Source organism: Zeus faber (assembly GCF_960531495.2).
Source record: "Zeus faber genome assembly, chromosome: 22".
Classification (NCBI taxonomy): Eukaryota; Metazoa; Chordata; class Actinopteri; order Zeiformes; family Zeidae; genus Zeus; species Zeus faber.
In genome coordinates, this window is record NC_137209.1 from 14,269,530 (window position 1) to 14,292,385 (window position 22,856).

Consider the following 22,856-nt stretch of genomic DNA (forward strand, 5'->3'; position numbering starts at 1 on the left):
TGATTTCTATAGAAGGATGTGTTAATTGAAACCAGCCAATTATGCAGTAATTGTGTCACCGTTGCAGGCGTGTCCTGGGGAGCCGTCATTGAGAACGGCTCCGCGGTGAAAGACCAGAAGGCGGTTTCGCAGACCAGCTCTCACCTCCACAACCACATTAACCAGCACCACCACCATGCCGAGGCCGGCTCCCCGGCCAGCTGGCACTCCCTGACGAGCTACAAACCCAGCTCCTCCCCTCCTACGCCCATCTACTACAGCAGCCCCCAGAGGAGCCACGGGGACCTGCACCAGGACAGCGACAGCCTGGCCTCCCAGGACTCGGGGATTCCCACCCTGGAGGTCGGCCACCCGGAGCCCGTCCTGCACGGCCCCCAGTGGCCCCTGACCTTCGGCCTCAACTCCCCGGCGACGCTGCCTCTCGACCAGCCTATCCGCAAGTCATCCACCTTCCCGCGGAGCGGCCATGACGGGGTCCGGCCGTCTGGCCCCACGCTCAGGTCACCCACGGGGGCCGCCGCTGGAGCCCTGAGCCGAAGCGACGACATCTCCGTGTGCAGCGTGTCGAGCATGAGCATGGAGCTGTCGGCCACCCTCTCCGTGTCCAACGAGGACATCCTGGACTTTGTGGTCTCCTCCGACTCCAGCGCCATAGTCACCCTGGAGACGGACGCCAGCGGCGGCTACGCCCACTTCTCGGACGTGGCGCTGTCGTCGGGAGACTCGCTGGAGCCGTGGAGCTCCGCACGGAGACATGCAGGGTTGGGGCTCACGCACCAGGAAGAAGACGGCCGGCAGACGAGACAGGGGACACTCGCAAGTTTCTTCACCGGGTAAGTTGCGCTATAGAAGGGATGTGAAGAGGAATTGTCACCTTTATTTTATTTTTTTTCCTTTGGTGTTCACCTGGTTGTTTCTATATTAAGTACAGTGGAACTTAAAAGTGGCAATCCATATAATTGTACGGGATGTGTAAGTTCCATGATTTTGGGGGGGGTTCAACATCCAGGTGGGGATATTTTTTAATCTGGGGGTGCATTTTTTTTTTTTTTTTTTTATCCGTTCATCCATATTGACAGTTTGCTGAGCACAACTCACTACGCTGCTTTATCAAATTCATCGTAGCTGCCTTTCACTTTTTGCGTGCGTCTCCTGAATGGAGACAGGTCTTTTTATTATGACGTTTTATTCTTTTGCTTCTTAAAAATGCCCCTCGGACCCCAGATGTGTCTTTTTTACACCCGGGAATGTCCGACGTCATTCTGCATAAAGTGAGCGGACGGGTAGAGATACAGTAAGAAGGCGGAGGCAGAGTGTAGGACAGATGGAAAATTATCACACTGATTTAAATACATCGGGTTGGGGTCATTGCGCCAGGCGCACCTTCGCCCGGTCCATCAGCTGTATATTAATTCATTTATATTTTTATTGCTTTATTTATTTCAGGATTTATTAAATAGGCATATTTATTTTTATTTGCGTGCGACATCCACATACATCCTCTTTGTGCGTGAAAGTGAATGAGCTTTGTCCGTGCGTCGCTCCGTACGCTGCTGCTCAATCCGTCACACTCCGGTGACTCCTGCCCGACTGTCCCTTGCTCCATCTATTCCGGCAGTATCATGGCGTGTGTAAAAAGGCGCAAGACGGAGATTTTCCCGAATGTAGCTGCATGTTTGAATCGTGAAAATCACGAGTGGTGTCAGAAAGGTTATCCCAGTTATTTACTGGGAACTATGTGATTAATTAATTGAAAAATATTCTAAATAAATGTTGTGTGGAATGGGTCTCAAATCAGTCTCTTGAGCCTATATGACACTAAACCTATAGATTATCGTGGAGCTACCAAATGACACATCTCAGCCCGGTTGTTTTGCTTTTGTTGCCCTTGGTTTCATACTGTTCTCAGAAATGCAGCCATTTGCACAAAAAAAAAGGTTTTGCTCCTCAGCCCCGATTAGCCGACGCGGCTCTCACTTCATTCTGCCGCTGATTGTGATTACTGTCAACAAAGCTACGACAACAGCTAGAACTCTGAATTAACTTTTTTATTCATTCCCATCAGATCCCTTCTTCTTCCCATCAAACTTCCAAATTTTTAGAGTTGTTCCAAGAAAACAGCAAGGGAAAAGCAGAGACTCAGACAGCCAGTGTCTGAATGGACCCCACCATTATTGGTACAAAGTGGCTCCGTGTTGTTTTAAGGGCCTCATAAGTCAGTGTTTTGGAGCATCCTTTGGAAACGCCCATTGAGCCACCAAGTCTAATGGAGTCTAATAGTGTGTGGGGGTCGCGGCCTTTACATAGAGTTGACAGTTTTTATTTTGACCTGCTGTAGTTCCTTTTTTCTTCTTCTTCTTCGTTGCAGCGGCATGGACTGATAACCCCTTCGCGCCGTGGCCTGCGATTACATTAAATCGCTCGCATTACTTTTGATTATATGAGCCCCAAACCACCAAACACAAAAGTATCGTGGCCATTGCAAACGGAAAGTGAAACTACGCCCGGGCTCGACGCTCAGAGAGCTGGTTGAACCTCTCCGATTTGAACCCTCTCCGTCACGTGCCGCCACCTTGTGCTGTGTGTAATTTATTTTCATTAACTTCCCATGTTTGACGCCATGCCTTCGGTTGCCCTCACTCTATGGGCCACATTCTTCCTGCTCATGTGGCCACGCCCGCCAGCTGGACGGACGGTGGGGGAGCAGGGTTGCGGTCCTGTCAAGGTCTCGTTGGATCAGGGGCGGCCGGTTTTGTAAATGATCCGCGCCAACAACTGAAACCCGACACCCGCCGCGCCATTCAATAACACGCTCTATATGCGTGTGTGTGAATATGTACCATTTTATAGGTACGTGGTTCCGTTGAAGGTTTCAGCACTTGTTGCGGGCCTGGATTCCCACCTTTCATTATGGTTCCCTCTTTGTCTCTCACACACACACACAGTCTTTTCTCCTCCCATCTGTTGAGTAAGCAGAGTCACAGGCTGTGGTTAACGATCCCTCACACTGTGTGTGTGTGTGTGTGTGTGTGTGTGTGTGTGTGTGTGTGTGTGTGTGTGTGTGTGTGTGTGTGTGTGTGTGTGTGTGTGTGTGTGTGTGTGTGTGTGTGTGTGTGTGTGTGTGTGTGTGCGCCCTCCGCCCCTCTCCTACCTTTCTTTGACTCCCCCCAGAACTAAAATGTGAACTCTAGACTCCAGGGATCTGTGACTTGTTGGGTGGGACTCTCCTCGAAGTCTCTCTCCTTAAACTCTTTTCTTTTTTTTTTTTTTTGGTTACTTTTGTCGTCGCTCTCGCCGGGACACAGAAAGCTCTACCGGCGTGTGAAGAGGAGGGTTTTTGTGTGTGTGTGTGTGTGTGTGTGTGTGTGTGTGCGCGTGCGCGTGTGTTATGTATATGTGAATTTGTTTAAGCAGATTCAGCGGAATGGCTGCCCCCTCATTTCTCCTGTTAACCGACAGGTAAAACAACCGCCCTGCGCAAACATCTCCATTTCAATGTGGTGGAAATGACACTGGGAAGCTTCTTTAGTTAATATTTTAGCCCCTGTCAGTCAATTTTATGGGTGAAGTTGTTTATGAGTAATTGGCAATGTGGGCTTGTGTCGCACAGTAGCAGCTGTGAATGGGGTGCGCACATCCGATCAGCAGAGGACAAACACTGGCTGCGGTGCTTCGTAGCGTGCTTCCCAACGGACCCTCTTAGAGCAGTTTGTCCTCGGACGGGTCGGCACGTCGCGATGCCCGGTTTTGAGAGTCCCAGAGGATTTTCCAGGAGAAGCACGCTCAAGCACATGGCGATCTCACCCTTTGTACTCTCGAGTGTCCTTACAACCCAGGTGACTGTGGTGCGCTCTGCGATTACTGCCCTTGGACGAGGGCATTTTGCTTTTCCAATCTGAGTCGGCGCCTTGGCAACCTGAGTGTTATTTACGCCGCAGGGCACAGTGAGTCTTTATTTGGATGCTCCAGGTGTGAACAAGCATGTACATAGATAGGGCTGACGCGATCATTCAAATAATTGCGATTGACAATTGTTAATTTAATGCCTCGGTCATAGTATAAATCTGTAGAAATGTAATTATATACATCCACCTTATGAAAGAGACTTTTATAGACATTGGACATTCGTGGTGTAACGGCAAGTAGTTGTTCTGTGATTTGTACGGGTCGCCCCCCCCCCCCCCCCCACGGTTCGGCCCGCATGTGAACCGCGGATCAATTGCAAAATTTAACCATCAAGTAATAATTCTATAAAACTCGATGCAGAGCTGCAGTGAAAAGAGGATCGACAGCTCAGACGCGTGCTGTGTTTTACTCTGAAGCAGTGATTAGTTTATGGTAAGTTGCTGCCACTTTATGACATGTCAGGAATGAGCTGCTGTAGCGGTCAAGAGCCGCTGCTAAACAAATACAATGTGAATTGAGAGACGCAGACTTTACCTGTTGCTCGTTCGACCAACCAACGAGCAACAGGTATGCAGCCACTCTGATATTGGGTCCCCAATCACCTAGAGCCAGGTCATGTGTGGCTGCTCCAAACACACCATCCCCACACCACAGTGAGAAATTGAACACGACATTGGAATTAGATTCAGTTTCTGGGGGCGGATCTAATCATATTTTTTTCATTCACTACCGTGTTTAAATGAAGGTATCATGTGTGCCTCATATTGCTCTTCAATTTAGGGATTGAATATTTGGGCAGAAGTGACCTGTACTAAGCGTTTTACAGAATAAAAGGAAAGCAAAGTTATATTTTTCTCCCTTTATTTTCAAACTTGAATGTATTGTTTTGGCTGGTCCGAAAATTAGAACATTAAAAAAGATCAAATCAAAAAAGTAGGAGGTCCAAATGCGTTAATGGATTTTCTTTTGCGCTGGTGTCATATCCATTGCTTCAGTAACTTATTTTAGCTGTGGCATTAGACCGGCGTGACCAGGGTTTGAGTCAGAAATCAAGCCATTCCTGCAAGGGACACAGTTCTGGAACGTTTTACTTTGGTGTGGAGTCGCGGACGATCAAATTTAGATCGATTTTGCACTGACTATCCGTAAATGTACAACCCCGACTCGCACAGGTGGCCTCTGGTACATCCCATGCATGTCTTTGTGTTTTTATATCCACGTTCTTTATTTTTGTGGGTTTTTACGCGCTGGTGTTGCGTTACCGGGATGAGACATTTCTTTATTCAAATGTCAAGGACTCGTGGCGGATCTCCACTCAGCTGATGTTAATCTTGTTTTGTTGCTTCACACAGCCGCACGTGCGTCCTGCCACAAATACTGTAGACACACACACACAACCGTGTTACCCACTGCGCTCTTTTTTTTTTCCCGTTCAATTAGGAAATTAAGTAAAATAAAAACTAGGGCTGTCGATTTAATGCGTTAAACTTCTTAAACGTACTTGTGTTTTTGATTAACAATATCCTCATTTTCGAGGGCTTTTACCGCATGATCGGAATGACACAAATAGATCTGGGGCTATGTTTTTATTTTGTTATTTTTGTATAACAGAATTTCAGATTGGGGCTATTCATAAAACATCCTGCGCATGATCACTTTGAGAGAGAGGAACCAAACACTTCTTGTGTGAGGGGAATTTAATGAGGTGTGACGCTGCGCTCAGCTCTACAACAAAATACGATTTTACCCATTTTAAATTAGTTAAAAAATATATATATTTTGAAAATCGGTATGTGGCGGTCAATGTTTATATTGATGCGGGCCACCACAAATAAATCAATGTGTGGGAAACACTGAACACACAAACTCCCAGTCAAGGAAAATGCTGAGCCACTCGGGTTTACACCGGTGGAAATGACCACTATCATAACCACAGCTCACCAGATTTACCGCAGTTGCTAATAGACCTGACGGACCTTATAGTGGACCTATTATGCTCCCTTTTTACACAAGTGAATATACTGTAGGTCCGAGGTCCCCAAAACTGAAAATGGCTGAAAATACCATTCTAACATGCGTCCAATCTGAAATCTGAAAAAAACGTGCTGATTCAGTGGGAGGAGGCGCCTTCCCAAGGCCAAGAGTTCTGTGAGCCAATGGGTTTTGAGCTTGCCTTCCGGGTTTCGTTCTATATAAACACCATAACTTTCACTCATTTCACCTTATCAGTCCATCAAAATCTATTTCTGGATAAATTTGAGGCAATAAATAAGGAATCCAGTCGCTGAATCGTCACTCGTATTAGATCTGTAAGGCCTCATTTAAAAGGTGGTTCTGACTTTGGTTGCCGTTCTCCAAGCGGGCTTGAGCGCTGGGCGCAGGTTGGACATGTTTGATAATAAAATGTGTAATATAATATGTGCATAATGGATCGGCGCGACGACTCTTTATGGTATTCAGACATGGGAACCCCTGGAGAAGTGTCGGTTGGCTCAAGTAAACATTTTTGTTTGTTTCGACACACAAGTATGTTTCTCTGCTGTACGATGGGCTGTTTGCGTCGTGTTTTTGTAGGTAGAGGGAAACTGACTCAAAAAACTGTATCGAAAGTAAGTTTTCACATACAAGGAATTTGTCTTGGTGTTCGGTGGAAACAGGAAACATAAATGTAAAATAGAACAGTGTGGAAAAATTAGTCTTGTTTTTTTTTATGAAGAGCTGTACAGTTTGCGCGGGAATGTGCAAATGTTCAGAGTATGAAGTGTAACAGTATGTGCAGTGTGCACAGATAACTACCATGTTATTGTGGAAGATTTGATCGTGGAAATTGATCCAGATGGTTTTATCTCCCACCTCTATATGTCGTGATTGCGTAGTGTGGTGCAGCTATGAAATATCATTCCAAGTTGGTACCGCCGTCGTCACCTTCTATCTGACGGTTTTGCATGTGGACATCTTCCACGGTGCTGGCTTTTTGTGTTGCAGAGAAATTGGCCTCTCGAAACCATTCACACCCTTCCCAGAGCGGATGGCCAATTCCAAGCACAGCAGACATCAAATATCTGAAAAAGGCAAAACACAATCGCCGCGTGGATTTGACTTTATTGTCCCGGATGATGGGAAGGGGAAAGGATTTGTCATTTTGTTATCTATCGATTTCACTGTAAGAGGGGGGTCTTCAACCTTTTTCCGCCCAAGGACCCCTCGGTGGATAGCGAAACGGAGAAGGAACCCCTGTTTTAAAACAATATTTTGCGTTACATTTCAAGCCTGTCCTAGAATAACATTTATAATGCCTTATTAACCTTTATATACACTAAGTGTATATGATGCTGAGTGTTTTTTTATATTTGATGTTAATTTACTTCCGTTAGTTTCCTCGCTGTATGAAACTGAAAACGTCAACATAACTAAGAGATGGTCCTGCTGCGCAGCGTCTCTCAAAAAAGACGATGTGTATGCACCAACTTATCGGCCGTACATTGGTATCGGCCGATATTCGCCTTGTTCACTGCCATCGGCCCATCGGCAAAAAATATTGGGTCAATTTTAGAACACATGGACACTGCTCTGAGCAGCGCTCCAAGCAAGAAGTGATGCTGCATCAGGGGAACTCCGAAAACATTGATATCAGCTATCGGCCAAATTGTTATTTTAGAGGGGACCCATTATGCTTTTCTTCGTTTTCTGTCATAAATATGTTACAATGCCAGATGTTCATATTAGACGTGGCCAAAGTGTCAAATATTGACGTAAACTTATAAGTAATCGCTGCGAGCAAAACACTCAGGCTTCTGACCGTCCTGAACGCACTGTTCACAACGGGGGTTTTTTCCTACTTGGAGCATGAGCTGCTGTCAGCTCGTGCCAGATTTCTTTATATTGTCATCCGCTCGATCCCATCTGAAGTGTTTTTATTGTAGATGTTTTTATTTTTATTTTGCGGGGTTTACGTGAAACAAAAAATCCCGGGATCCGTCCTGGCCAGAACTTGTGCTCAAACCCCATTGCCCCACAGATCTCGGGAGGGTGGCTTCTCCCATTTAAACAGCCTGTTTGGAACTAGAGGGTTAGGAGGCATGTTAGAATGGCTCCAACGCATAACCTGGGTGGTATTTTCAGCAACAAACTTCAAGGACATGTTTTGGGGACCTCAGAGACCTATATTAACTTGTTTACAATAGGTCGGTGCAACCCTAACAGGGTGTTTTTATTTTAGATTTATTTCTGTTTGTTTCCTGCTTGTAAGAAACGAAGACCCCAAACCGTCCTGGAGAGACGGCGCCTGATGCGTCGGTGTGGGGGGTAAAATACAGTGAAAATCCAACTTTTTGTTGTTTTCACAAAGAGAATAGGGTTTCACAAATCTTAAATAGGGTTTGAAATGCTTTTTAGGCTTCTTATTATAATCGAGGTCATGTTTGACTTCTATTAGTACAGTGTTTTTTGTATCTAGACCTGGTTTTAAATGGCCAGGGGGGAAAAAACAATCCAGTGAAATCCACCTTTTCTCTGTTTTCACAAATAAAATAAAGTTTTCACAAATCAGATGTTATTGATGACTGATTTTAAATGACGTTTAATACCAATACAATAATACAAACCGTTTACCATGTGTTTTTGTTGAAGTTTAGCCATGCACCAGTAATGCTGATTTATGAAAAATCTCGTTTGTGAACGCACCTTAACGAGAGACATTGCAAAGTAGGGGACCTGTGACTTGTGAAAACTAGATTTTTTATTTTTATTTACATCTAAATAAGAAATCCTACTGTTCTGTAACGGGCCGGGACTTTCAGACACACTTTCTGCAGGTTCTGCAGGGCCATCGATACCTGCCCCTCCCCTATCCCTTCTATGTATTTCTTTGAGCTCTCTCTTTGAGCTGATTATTGAAATACAATTAAAAAAAAAAAAAAAAAAAAAATGCTGTTCTAGTGGTTGGAGTTTAGTTTTTGATTTTTGTTCACAAAAAGGACTTGGACATGGCTGCGGACCCCGGGGTGAAGACCACTGCTCAAAGAGCGAGAGCATCGATATGACTGGGTTGTACGGCTGTTTGTGTGCTCTTTTTCGCACCCTGGTACGTTAGAGAAACCGCGCACAGCAAACGGATTCAGATAAGTGTGAATGTGTGTTTGACGTATGGCGGTTTAGCGTGCAGGCGTGACATAGTGCGTGAGGTTTCCTTGAAAGCTGTGCATTCTTTTCAGTTCTAGGTCAAACTAAGTTGCACCTTCTACTGTTTGACCCGCTTCGGTCAACTTGGCATAGAGGAGGCGATGAAACATATCGCGGATGAGAAAGTAAAGGGTGCCAAGGTGACGCTACGCCGTGCTGACGAAGCTGAATATCTGTTTTTGACAACTGTTTAGGGAACGTGGAAAGTGGCCAGTCTGTTCATTTACTTGTCGGCTTGGAGGAAATGGGCGAGGATCTCTATTCTCCAACTGTAAAGATAACCCACCCTTTTTCACCTGAAAAAGCGGATCTTTGGCTTCTGTAACTGTGGTTTACAGTTTCGCAACCAGTCGTGTCTTCACGGCCGAGGCTGTCGCGGACAGAGAAGACTCCGACAGTTAAAACTGAGGTGTCACTCGTTAATCGTGTCAGCTGATCGCACAAATTATTTTCTAATGAAGGAAAGTTTAAAAAAAATAAATCAAAACAAAAATTTGCCTTTACCTTTGCTCTGCTGTCACCTCATGGGATGAAATTGGCTATCTTCCCAAATTCTGCTTCCTTATTGAGCTATGAGAGTAGCTGCACTAAATCCGTAGCTGTGGCACATGGGAGGGCGTTCAACAGCGCCACCAGTTGCAGTCGTGAGCATCTTGTTGGGGAGCAGCGGGAGTTTCTGCCGCTTATCGTTGCCATGGCGCACAACGGACATAATTGCGCCATGGCAGCGGGTTATCAAAAATAGGTTCGAGTCCTTCAAGGCAGTTTGTGTTGTACTGTAAAGTGCACTGTACCTTTGTGACCATTTGGGTTGCCAAGGACGGGTGCATTTTTGACGGAACCCTGCTACGCAGAAGTCCCAATGAAAACGGGCCAAACAGGGTTAGGAGAGATGCAAACGCAACATTATGTCATGTATTATAACTTATAAATTATGTCATATAATTATAATTCCCTCATCCTGTATCTCGTTTGAAAATATAACAATGTACCGTAAATAAAACATTGAATTGAATGGATCGGCCCCATTGATGTCACCGATGTCCGATCCAGCTATTTGAGTCGGTGTCGGATTGATGTACTGTGCAGTAGCAAATATCACTGGCTACGAAATTCTTATACATTGAGCGAGCCACAATGTTGTAAGAGGTAAATCAACAGGAAGTAATAAAAATATGGTTAAAAAAAAGACGCATGCAAAGAATATATAAATGTTGACACAAAAGTGTGGAAGATCAATAGGGGTTCGCACTATTGACAGTTTGTGTCCCGAACCTCTGAACTAGAGCCCGCCATTATTTGACTTTTTTTTTTTTGACAACATTGGGAACGGCAGTTGCAGCCGTTGTGTCCCAATTTTTAAATAAGTATAATAAACAAAAAAACATTGATTATTTATCCTGTACTTGTCTGTTTTACACTACTTTTAAGTTATTCACCAAATAAAAACCGCTGAAGTCCGACAAGGCATTATATTGTAAATCCATCCATGTTTGTTTACACTCACGTTGAGAGGTGGACACAGCTTTCCAAGTTGTTTCGGAAGTGATGATGCGTTCCCCGGAACTCTGAAAAAAACCTCACCTTTTACATTTTTTTTTATCCATCAAAAAGTTCTTTATGTGTTTATTTGTATTTATTTGTGCTTCTAAGTTAAATGACCTCAAATATAGAAACTTTCATAAAAGACGTTTTTCAAATTGATTTGAAAATTTTGCACTTTTTGACTATTTATCGGACCCGAAAATCTGGCATCGGTCGGGCTCTACCCCGAACCGATTTTGTCTCTGTTGAAAGGCCAAGAAGGATGTACTGTAGCAAATGGCAGAAACTAAGTGCTCCCAGTTTGCTGAAAGAGCCAAATCATGAGGGCAGCTAATTGCCGGGGTCGAGAAGCCTCTCAGTTAATTTGCTCACTGTCTGCTCCTGTCGTCCAGCTTGGGTTCAGCAGCTGCCTCATTGATGAGATAAGGCTTAAGCAAACAGCTGCCTACACCGGAAAAGCAGGAAACTGACTCCGCAGGGCTCTCAGACTCTTCACCAGCCCTTTTTTTTCTTTCCACGTCTACTTTGAGCGGCACGGCCTTTTATTCACCTGGCTGTTTTATCTTTTATTGTGCTGGTCATTTTGCGGCTGGGCTCCATTGAGGTCTTCCTTTAACATCCCTAATTAAATGGCCGCGTGACAACAGCGCACACCACAACAGTGCGTACCACAACATGGAGATTGATGAAGGAAAGGTTCATTTGGCCCCTCATATTGTGGTGCTTAAAAGAAGAAGAATCTAAGGCTGGACGCAAATATTGTTATATCGATATCATGATACGAGACTCACTTAATGACGAGCTCCGTTCCTAGAACCAGTTCGTTAAACGACTTGGTTGATAAGCGAGGACCTGTTATACTGTTATATCACGGTAAGGGGGCGTGGCTGATATATATAGTGTATATATAGTGTAAATATTGTTATCTCACGGCAAGGGGGTGTGGCTGGTATATATAGTATATATAGTGTATAATATATATAGTGTTATTTCATGGTAAGGGGGTGTGCTGGTCTATATAGTGTATAGTATATATATTGTTATTTCACGGCAAGGGGGCACGACTGGTATATATAGTGTATAGTATCTATATTGTTATATAGTGTATATAATATATATAGTGTTTATCGTATATACAGTAGTGTATAGAGTGTATATAGTATAAATACAGAACAGTCGTTAAACAGGTAGGTGGTAAAGTGAGCAGTACCTTTATATATTTGAATATCACAATATCGTAATAGTTAAATGTTGTCTTGAAGTAGTGTAAGACCTTTATAGACAGTTCTAGCTTTTCGAATCAATGCTTGTTCTATGTGCTTGGTCATAATATCCTTATTACTAATGATTATTTGTCAAATATTTTGTGTGTAAATATCTTATGAAAGCAGAAAGAATCGTCCCCCAAAATATTGTCAGATTATCGATATTGAGGTGTTGGTCCAAAATGGTGCGATCTTTGATTCAGTCAATCTCGGCCGGTCCTAATCCAATCCAGTGATTCATTCGGGGGTGTGTGTGTGTGTGTGTGTGTGTACAACGGTGGACAGGGTTTAAAACAATGCTCCGTCTCTCCTCTCTGAGCTACCGAGTGGTCGTGCTGGATTAGTCATCTCTCCGTCTGCCGATGCTTCTTGTCGCCAGGACTCAAGTTGGATATCCTGAATTCGCTCCTTTCCTTCTGTGACTGTGGCAGCGGCGCTTTCAAGATATCAGCGCGGCTGTCAGGACCGCTCAGTGGGTGGTCCGGCTGGGCTTTGTTCCCCCCACACACAATACACAGTGACACGCACGGTTGGGAAAGCGCTGGGTCTCTGTCGCTACGGGGACACCGCAGACTGCTTTCATCCAGAGACCCCTCCTAAAACTCCCCTAATACTACCAACTAGACAGAAGAGCAGACAACCCACTTTTTAGCTTGGTAAACACATTGGTCTGTTGGCTGTTTGGGACTTTGAGCAGTTACGTCATAAAATAAACAAACAAACAAACAGAATTAGATGACAAGTTTGCTCTTACTATGCAAGTTTTCTTTTTATTTTTGGCTCCCCGAAGCCTTCTAGATGAACTCACTTGAGTGTCAAAATTTATCATCAAATGCCACAGAATGATTCAATGCTCCGTAGTATCAATACAGTTTGCATGGTCCCATGGTCCGTTTCGACTTCTAGAGCACAGACCGTCAGATGTAAAGACATCTTTGCCTCCACTTTGTCGAGGAGAGAAGCAGCATGACGTCATCTGAGAGAAAAAAACAAAACTTGGTGTGATATATTAATGCCGAGACAACTGTCACTTTAGCGATCTAATCCCCTATCACCGTAGAAATCATTTGCCGCGTCGAACCGGCCTTGTGACCCCTCCGAGTCATCTTTTTCCTCCTCTCTCTCGTCTTCCTTCTCTCCCTCGGCCCCCCAGGAGCCTGTTTGCCAAGAAGGCGAAGGACAGTCGTCCCGCGGAGCAGAGGGAGGCCCCGGCGTGGAAGCTGTTCGGGAGGGTCCTGCCGCGGGACGCCGCCGCCAGGGACCCCAAGGGGACACAGAAGGTAGGGCGGTGAGATCACCAAATAACAAATAACAAGCAAATAACATCGCCTGGGTTGTTGTCTGTGCTCTGGCTTTGACTGCGAGGTTATTTAGAGTTTGCCGATAAGACACTTTGCGTCCGGATATACGGAACCAAACAATAAGACAAGCGATCACTGTGATGACTATGACAACGATGGCACCCAGGGGCAAACTAGTCCCGGGTGCTGGTTCCAGAGCCAGTGCCCTGCTCAAGGCCAGTGGCAGCAGTGTTGTGCCCATGTCTTTTTGCTGTGGCTGGGAAGCCACCCTGGCCAAACCTACACGAGCACAGTTGGGGCGGGAAAACCGCACGCAGAGACTCCGCACCGGAAGCCGAGGTCCTCCTCAAAGTGCCAGTTGGACGTCACTTTGGCCTGCGTGCCACAGGTCACACTTTGGGTTGCTGTTGCTGGGAAGGGTCTTGGAACGCAGTCAGGTGCGGCGTAGCTGGCCGACGCATCTCAGAACCCTCAGTGCGGGTGCGAAGGCGACCCCTCTGCAGGGTTCTTGTTAATTGCCCGGCGGCTCGGTATTCAGTGAACGGACGACAAAAATGAATTGATAAGTGTTCTATAAAGAGGGAGTTCTATGGAACAACACGCTTCCGTAGTGTGTTTGGAGCATTCTCTCATTTTATCATTCCATTAGTCGAGGCTAAATAATTGATGGTAAGAGCGTTACTGTGCCGAGAGAGAAGCGTTCCATTTTTAAAGCGCGGCAGCTTATGCTGCTCTCTCTCTCTCCCCTCTGGAACTGATGGGGTTCAAAGGTCAGATGAATGAGTGCCTAGCTGGCGGACTGAGCTGGCTCTTATCGCTGTACTATGAGCCCGTGAAGGCCTATAACTATAGCAATAAGCATCGGGACAGGTAACATAACTCATAGTTGGTGCTCTTATGTAATTTCGCCTAAAGGGCTTGGTGTGTGTGTGTGTGTGTGTGTGTGTGTGTGTGTGTGTGTGTGTGTTAAAGCGTACAGTCAGCTAGGTGTGTTTTCATCCAGCCATTTGTGTTAGCTGTGACGCATGGCCAGTTTTTTTTTTTTCTGAGAAGGGAACGTTACTGGTCTCTTTGTGAGAGCATAACAATACATGTCACGTGGCACGCTGGCAAGCATCGTCTCATTGGTCCGTCCCCGCTGACTTTCCCCTCATCAGTGACATTCCATGCCCATCCTTATACTCTGTCAGTCAAAACAGGAAATAGTGGAATTGTATTCCCTGAAATGTGACCCAACCCGTGTTCCGCTCCTAACCTCTTGTGTTGCCAGACAAAGCCTCACCTCAAATCACCTCGTTCTATCAGCATTCTAAGGGTTGTTCAGAGCCTCACCCAGCAGCGCACATTATTATTTTGAAAGGACATTAATGACCCTGACAAAAGATGCAGTCGGTTTATGAGCGTGGTGTTGAATGAATTCTTAATCTCAAAAGTCCAGTAGTTGTGGTGTTAACTTATTTTTATTATTATTATTGTCTTTTATATATATTTTTTATTTTTATTTATTTATTTTTCCTACAGAGTCTTTCTTTGCATTAGCCATGGTAATGACTTTTACATATTCAAGAAAGTTTCTGTGTGTTGGTGCTGTAAGTTAACCGGAATAAAAACAAAAAATCTTTCTTAACTTTGGCCAGCAATCTTAGACCAATCCAAAATGTCAAGCACCACCATACCGTCAAGTGAAAACTCTCAGAAACACTTACTCTCACAATTCTGATGCTTTAGTTTAATCATAATAGCCATGGCTAGCTCGCTCCTTCTTGATCAAGGTGTAGGGAGGAGACAGCGTATCACCTGGGGCCACAGGAGCCAATTTTTACCATCTACTGTGGCTGAGGAGCACTCATGTAAATTAGTCTAAGTGTACCTGGCTGCCTTAGAATACTTTAGGATGGTATAATTCTTAATTTCTGCCAATTGAGGATTGAAAGATTACATCCCACGCAAGGAAACCCAATTTCACGCTTTAAAGTATGACAATGCTTTGTCTGTCTTTCTCTCTGAAATGCGCGCGCGCACACACACACACACACACACACACACACCTATTTCAATCTTAAAAGCACCTTGTCTATGTTGGAAACCTTATCTTGGGCCTCAGGGTCAGTTAACAAAGTCCTAGCCTTGTCGGCTTTTATCTCTCTATGGAAACTGCTGCCAGGGTGTGTGTGTGTGTGTGTGTGTGTGTGGGACACACACACACACATCCGCACACACACACCTTAAGTCGATCAGAACAAGACCAGCTAATCACCTCATGGTGCATCGAGGGCCCTCCCACCCAAGGGCTCCCCATGGAGTGCGACTCCCTACGGAGGGTTGGTTGCCTACTAACACGTCAAAATAAGCAAACGATTGTTCTGTGGAGAGAGCAAGCATGTAAACACAGACGGAGAGAGAGCGAGGGAGAGAGCGGCTGAGAGAGAGGGGTAAAATTCAGAAAATAAGAAAGAGAGATTAGAAGCCAGGAATAAAACGCTGTAAAACCAACGACAGGACGTTTGGAACGCGCAGCTCTCCTCCTGAGAGTCGCGACGAGGTGGATTACAGCCCGGAGCAGAGGGCTGATCCATTTCTCTGAGACTGATTAGACTGGCTGGCAGGGCACCGGAGAGCACCGAGCTCCTTTCGGTATCTGTGTCCGTCACTAATGGCACACGGCAGTGCTGATTCGCTGGCGCACACACACTATCTGATCCGCCGCGCTCCGCACTGATGCAGAGCCTTTCATTGTAGCGTCACCGATTGAAGGGGGAGGAGGAGGGAAGGAGTGTGTGTTTTGAGGGAGCGAGAGAGGGGGGGGGGGGAGTGGGAAAGCCAGAGGGGGGTATCATGTTGGCGGTGCTGCTGCTGCTGCTGCTGCATGGGCTCCAGTGCAGGGTGTGTCGCACTATCCCCCTGCCCTCCTTCTCCACCTCCTCTTCGTCAGGAGTGAGTCGAGCGGCCATGACGCAGGGCTAAGGTGTTGCAGCCAAGTCCCACCGGAGTGCCGTGCCGGCTATTTCGCACCGCAGCGTTCATGGTGAGTGAGCTTGTGTGTGTGTGTGTGTGTGTGTGTGTGTGTGTGTGTGTGTGTGTGTGTGTGTGTGTGTGTGTGTGTGTGTGTGTGTGTGTGTGTGTGTGTGTGTGTGTGTGTGTGTGTGTGTGTGTGTCCCCTCAGTGTGGCGAGCGCAAGCGAGTCGCTGTCTGGCTCATTGTCTGAGCAAAACTAAAGCTCCAGTGGAGAGAGAGAGAGAGATGATTTCTCCGCTTGCACATAATAGCCCCGTTCAGCTGGTCGTCTGAGCCGGAGTATGGGGAAGTGTGTGCGATTGTTTCGGGTGTCTCCTCTGTCTGCATCCGCCAATGAAGCCGCGCTTGTCCGCCGAGGTGAAACATCCTTCGGCCTGAGCTGTGAGGTTTCCGTTTTGTCGCGCCTGCGTATCCGTTCTGATGTGACCGGAAGCCTGAGTGGGACGGCAACAGGCGAAGAGGGGAGGACGGTGGCATCCTCCCTGTCCCTGTGTTAAAGAGACGCCAACAGAGTTGACGCGATTGCAGTATCAAACGTTAGTCCACCCCTGCCCCCCAGCCTCCTCCTCCGGACCCCGAGTAAGCGTGTGGTGATGTTGCGTATTAATGCCGTTGCGTTTTGAGCTGTGGTAGTCTGACCTTTTCACTGGAGGGACCCCAGGTATCGTCCCGCCATTCTTCCAAAGTTCTCTCTCCGACGCACGCACGCACGCACGCACGCACATACGCACGCACGCACGCACAGGAAACGATTCAGGAAACGACAGTGCGATTGATAATTCAATCATTCCTTCATATTTATTTAATTTTAGAGGAGAATAACTGCATTTCTTGGGGCCTATTGCGGCGATGTTGAACTACTCTATTGCAAGATTACCGATTTGCTCTTCGTATCTTGTGGAATCATAACATGTTCTTGCTATTTTATTCTCGACTCTGACTTTGTCGCTTGGCTTGGGTGCTGGTTCCTGGTGTTCCAGCCTCAGTTGTCCAAACTCCTCTCTAGCCTGTTGGAAAGGAGTTAGTCAGTCCGTCAGAGGGCTTACATCATTACCAGGAAATATGAGATTTGGGCTGAAAGCCAGCATGACAAAGCAGGTTCCTCCGGTGACAGGTTGCCCCAGGATACAGTTGCTACTCCAGCGGCTAAAAGCACCTGCTCATGGAAGTGCAACATCTCGCCTGGCCTGGCCTGGCCTGGGTGAATACATATGTTTCCATGCGATTGCTAATCAGCGGACAAAGTTAGCCTTCCTGCGACAGTTCAGCCAGCCAATGGGAGGACCATGTGTGCGTGACGGGCTCGTAAGGCCCTCTAAGGGCCCAGGCCTTGATGCGTTTCCAATTTGTGTCAGGTTTACGAGTGTGGCCGCCCACGCACGCAGAGTACAGTTCCGCTGTTCTGTTTCACCTTGCCGGTAGGACCTGCAGTGCTCCCGAACAGGTGCCAGATTTCACACTCCAGGGCCGCAACATGTTCCTGCTCGGTCTTTCTCCTCTCTGCCGTTGGGTCCCCGGCTTCCAAAACCCCGTTTTGTTTTGTTTTTCGCCTTTCTTTTCAGTTATTTAGTAAAACCTGACCGATTAAAGGTCACATATTCTGCTCCTTTTTCAACAAATTAATATAGGCCTCTGCTGGAAATACCACCCTAGCCATTCTAGATTCGTCTTCGCAGTTCTTCTTCGCAGTAGTTCTCAGTCCTGGTTGGAGATATAAATAGATGGGGGGCGGTCGCATTCAAATGAGCCCTCATTCGACGTAGTAGGTGGAGGCAAATCTGAATGGCTTGTTGAATCACATGTTTTTTGACCTAGGCGGCTCACAAAAAAGCTGACTGGGTTGTCTTATTTCACAGTTCTTGTGTCAGTAGGCCCATCAGAGGTGTATGCACAACCACTGAAAAAGTGAGTTTTTCATCATATGGGATCTTTAAACAATTCATTGTCCTTGACTCATGGCATATTAAACATTTTTCCATCCATCACGGCAGCTCCCCGCCATGCCCCTCACGCCGCAACTTCTCTGCGGAGCGTAAACAGAGGTGCATGTAAGCAGAAAGCTCATTGGCTCTCAGGTGAATGTGCAGCCTTTTGGACGTGGGACCAAAGCTGAACTCGAACCGTTCCTTTCGCTAAAAACCAGATTCGGAGATGGCGAGGATCGGTCTACGAAATTGCTTTCTTTCTTTTTTCTTCTTTTTTTTTTTATTCGTTGGCCGTTTTTGTCTGGTTTTCTATAGCCCATGAAATATCCCCAGCTAAATATAGGCCTCGTCAAATATGCCCCCCCGCCCACCTCGCACAGCCTGTTTGCTGACTGAAGCCAAGTCCGCAGTATAAGTCTGCAGCACAGTGATAATCCTCTACAGAATGCTACTGTACATTAAGCACTGAGCCTGGGGGGTGGAGAGAGAGAGATTGCAGAGAGAGAGAGAGAGATATCAAGAAAGTGCTTTTTATAATGCGGGGTATCCTTTCTCTCGCGTGGTGACTCACCCTCTTAATAGCACCCTAACCCTCTGCAGCCCTCCCTTTAACTGTCAATTGGCTCCATCCTCCAGGGGCTTAGAAACGGCTCCTCAGCACCGTACTCTTCCCCCTGTCGTCTTCTCCCACGATCGCCTTTCCTTCATTACTTTACTCTCACCCGTCTCTGTTTCCCCCTGTATCGTGTACTCCTTGTGTTCTCCGTCTGTGATTCAGCCGCTTCGATTGTGGCCGACTGATAACTGCTATTATATTTATTCAAGCTCCAGAGCCGCGGTTTTGGCTCCTCTTTGTCGTCTTTTTCTCGAGGCGATAAAGAGAGCAGAGGCGACCTTCGCCCCTGGGACTTTTGTTTGCTCCATACCCGGCTTCCCGACCGTAGCCGAGGCACTGTCTCCCCCCTGAGGATGGGGCGGGGAGGAGGGGTGTTTTGCAGCGGTCACCTGCAGCAACACTACTACGTAGTGTAGATTGATACCGTGGTCTCCGCCGGCACAAGCAAACGATGACAAACCGCACACATTTAGACACACACACACACACACACACACACACACACACACACACACCGCCCGTGCACACGAGCCCAATCCTATTAAGCTGAGAGCTTTTCTCCCATGCCCCCGGATTGTCAGCACACTAATCGATGCGGATGTATTGCTCTTGTGAAAGAGTGTGAAGCCCATCGCTCGCGCTCCTCCTCCTCACTCTTCATTTCACGCACCGCGCCATGGGACGCGCGGAGGGTTACAATGTCTGTGACAAATTTCAGCCGTTTCAATGCTTTTGAAACGCTCGAGCCTTGGTGCATCAACGTAAAAAACGCTGTGGCAAAGTGGTTGTTCGTCCAGTCATGGTAGAAAACGCGTCATTTTCATCGAGTTCCCGAGGTTTTATAGGCAGAAGCTTTACCTTCGAATAACTAAAGGGTTGAGATGTGATGTTGTGATCATGAAATGCGCCGGCAAAGCAGAAGAAGGAAAAGCTGAGCCGGGTGGGCCTTGCCAATAAAGAGGGATCAGGTTCAGAATATTCATCTCCTCTTCATTGCGTTGAGGTTTAACAGTTTGGTGAAAGTTGGCTCGCAAAAAAATGTAGGGAATTGAATGGAAGTTACGGCCTGCATCTCTTTTGCTTTCTCTACCGCAATGAAGTAAGAATTTGACGTCAAATTATGAACAGGAAGCAAAGGAGAAGACATTGTTGGCTTTTAATAATGACCCATTATGAGCTTTTGTTTTGAATCATTTTAGGAAAAAAATACCATTTTCCCCACGGTCAGAGTACCTTTCCCACTCTCTGACGATAGTTGTTCATGTTCACAAATGACAATAATGAAAACTATAGCCTAAGTAGTATATAATGTAGTATATAACTAGTATGTGGAGGCCTTTACCCTTACGTTAGTTAGGAGGGCAACAGGAAGAGACATCGTCTATCTTTGGTGCAGATTGCGTCTAGGACCTCCCTGACCGCCTTTGTTCTGCTTCTGTACCGTGAAGCCCGTGTGAATTTAAGCTCCAAGTGTGGCTCTTTCTGCGCGCGCGCACACACACACCCACCTACCCACCCATAGTGACACATCATGGTGGCAGCGGGTGAGTCAGCTGACAGTTACTTATGTGTTTTTGCAGTGTGTGTGGCCTTGGTGCCCTCTCTGTCACATGCTCTCCTTCACCCTGACTACCATGCCGGTCATACCTGCCATTAGACACAAGCCGTCAAACGCCGGGAAGGTGCTGTTAGCGGCCTTGTCACTAAGCTGCGAAGATTTCTGTTATTTTTCCTGTTGCCCCCTGTCGTGTGTGTGTGTGTGTGTGTGTGTGTTCACTGTATCTCAAAAAGGCGGAAAAGGTTTTCAAGAGAGAAGGAAACGTGTTGTGCAATTGCGGGGGGAAAAGATGCTAATGAGTGTCGGGCGATGTTTGTGTTGATAGAGGTTGCCAAGAAAGCGAGTAATAAAAAAAAGAGGAAACAGTCGCAAGTAAAATTGCGTGTCTGCGACTTGCGAGCCGCTGTCAAAGAAGAGAATGACTTTGACACAAGTGCAAAGTAAGGGGTCGTTATGCAGAAGCGGTGAGAACGGTTAAACAGCAGGAGCGGGGCGGTGCTGCAACGGTGCAGGGTGTAATTAACAAACCAAGAAGAAGAAGCTGCCATCAGTTAACGCCGCGGAAGAAGGCGCACGCGCGCACACACACACAACGATTAAGAAGGAATCCTCTTCAGCCTGTGACACCTGAAACCAGAAACTTACTCCAACAAAAACCCATTCTCCCCTCACCTCTCCCTTACCCAGACTTGGAGTAAGTCGTCAGTAAATCAGCCAAACCAAGTACAACATGAGAGACTTCTGTTCTTCTGGTATTAAGAGAGTGTGTGTGTGTGTGTGTGTGTGTGTGTGCGCGCATAGGAATATGAAACAAAGAGTGGCAGAGCTGGACCCGGCAGTCCCCCGTCTCCAAGACGGAGTGTGAGGAAGAACCTGGAATTTGAACCCCTCTCCACCACCGCGCTCATTCTGGAGGACAGACCAGCGTAGGCAGCGCACACACACACACACACACACACACACACACACCAGGTGTCATGACATTTGACTGTATATATGTACGACCGTATGTGACAAATAATCTCTTGAACTTGAACACACACACACACACACACAACTCGGTCTTGACTCGCTAGTTTCCTCTAGTTAGACGTTCTGAGTTTTCAATTTTCCTGCAGTGGCATTAATAGTAGTGTTTGATAGGTCAACTTCACCTGCTGGAATACAAAGCGCGCTCCTTCAAACAGTGCTGCCTTACGGATTTTGAGTTTGACTAGAACGTTACATTTTGAATATTTTCATACTTAGAAGTAGGAGAAATGTTCTGGATTAAAAAAAAAAAAAAGCTCTCAGATAGTGTGTGTGCACACACTCGCGTGAGTGTCTTCCTGCCGTGCTCCGCCAGATCGGTCGCCATGAATAATGCAAGGCGGCAACCTCAGGAAACCAAGTACGCAGTTGCTCAACTGTGTGTGTGTGTGTGTGTGTGTGTGTGTGTGTGTGTGTGTGTGTGTGTGTGTGTGTGTGTGTGTGTGTGTGTGTGTGTGTGTGTGTGTGTGTGTGTGTGTGTGTGTGTGTGTGTGCATTTACTTTGCAGTAATCTGCCTGCCAAGCCTGCCGAGGAGGCCCAGAAACACAGACAGCAATATGAGGAGATGGTGGCCCAGGCCAAGAAGAGGGGTGAGGTCTTCTCCCGTCATCTTCAAAAGCGACTTTGTCGTCAACTTGTCCCCTTTAACAGTAAACCGCTGAACCCGTCGTCATCGTCTCTCGGGCCGGGGGGGGCCCGACCGCCGTTGTTGGTGAACAGGCCACCAATGTACTCTTTGCCACGCAACCTCAAGGGCCTCATTAAGATGAGCGGTCAAGGCTCAAGGCTCAGGACTCCGCTCCAAACAGTGAGACTTGGAGATGACGTTTACGCTCGTTTGAGTTTTCCGCAGGGGAAACAGGCAAATTTACCATTGTAGCGGCTTCCTCCTGACCCCACCCTTCCTCCAGGGATGAGGAGGCTCACTCAAGCTACAGAGAACCGGCGTGATGTAAAAAAAAAAATCTTTACGATTTTCAGGGTTTGGAACTCGGCCTTATGTCCATATTGAATATTTTTTTAAAACCTCTCGAGGATTTTATTATCGGGAGTATCCCTATCGTAGAACCCTCATCAAACAAATTTAGATAAAGTGTCGGACTTTCCTTTAACCTTTCACCATCAAAAATACTTTTTGTACAAATGCCGTCTGCACTGGGTAAACCGGGCAACGTGTGAGGCCGACACACTGGGTCTGCGGCGATCAAAAAGGACCTCCAAAACCACCAGCAGGTTTAGTGCGGGATAGAGAGGAGTCAAGAGATTGAAATTGCAATCTCCAAACGAAGAACCGCGAGGTGGGAGGTATTGTCATGTAGTTCCATGTAGTAGTCTATATGTGCGTTAAACACACTGTGATGTTAAAACAGTGGTTGTGCCAATAAGGCCTGGGTTAAAGGGTCACCAGTCTGTCTCGCTGTCTCTCTGTGCCCGTTTCCTGTGCCCGTTTCCTCCGCTCTGCCTGCGCCGGCCCTCAATCCTGTCCCGTCTCTCCTCCTTCCTTTCCCCACCGC

At 46.7% G+C, this 22,856-nt stretch overlaps 1 protein-coding gene across 4 annotated transcripts in view; it reads left to right on the top strand.

The window, feature by feature from the left end:
• tbc1d14 (TBC1 domain family, member 14) overlaps positions 1 to 22,856 on the top strand; it is a 38,642-nt gene that overhangs the window by 2,801 nt on the left and 12,985 nt on the right. The window contains exons 2-5 of one of the 4 annotated variants that reach the window (XM_080023430.1): positions 68 to 833; positions 13,051 to 13,177; positions 21,114 to 21,238; positions 21,850 to 21,932. In XM_080023430.1, coding sequence (XP_079879556.1) covers positions 68 to 833; positions 13,051 to 13,177; positions 21,114 to 21,238; positions 21,850 to 21,932 — 1,101 coding nt within the window. Of the gene's footprint in view, positions 1 to 67; positions 834 to 3,321; positions 3,460 to 13,050; positions 13,178 to 16,023; positions 16,224 to 20,914; positions 21,007 to 21,113; positions 21,239 to 21,849; positions 21,933 to 22,856 lie in introns of those variants that run through there. The other 3 variants (XM_080023431.1, XM_080023432.1, XM_080023433.1) reach the window with 3 other exon arrangements.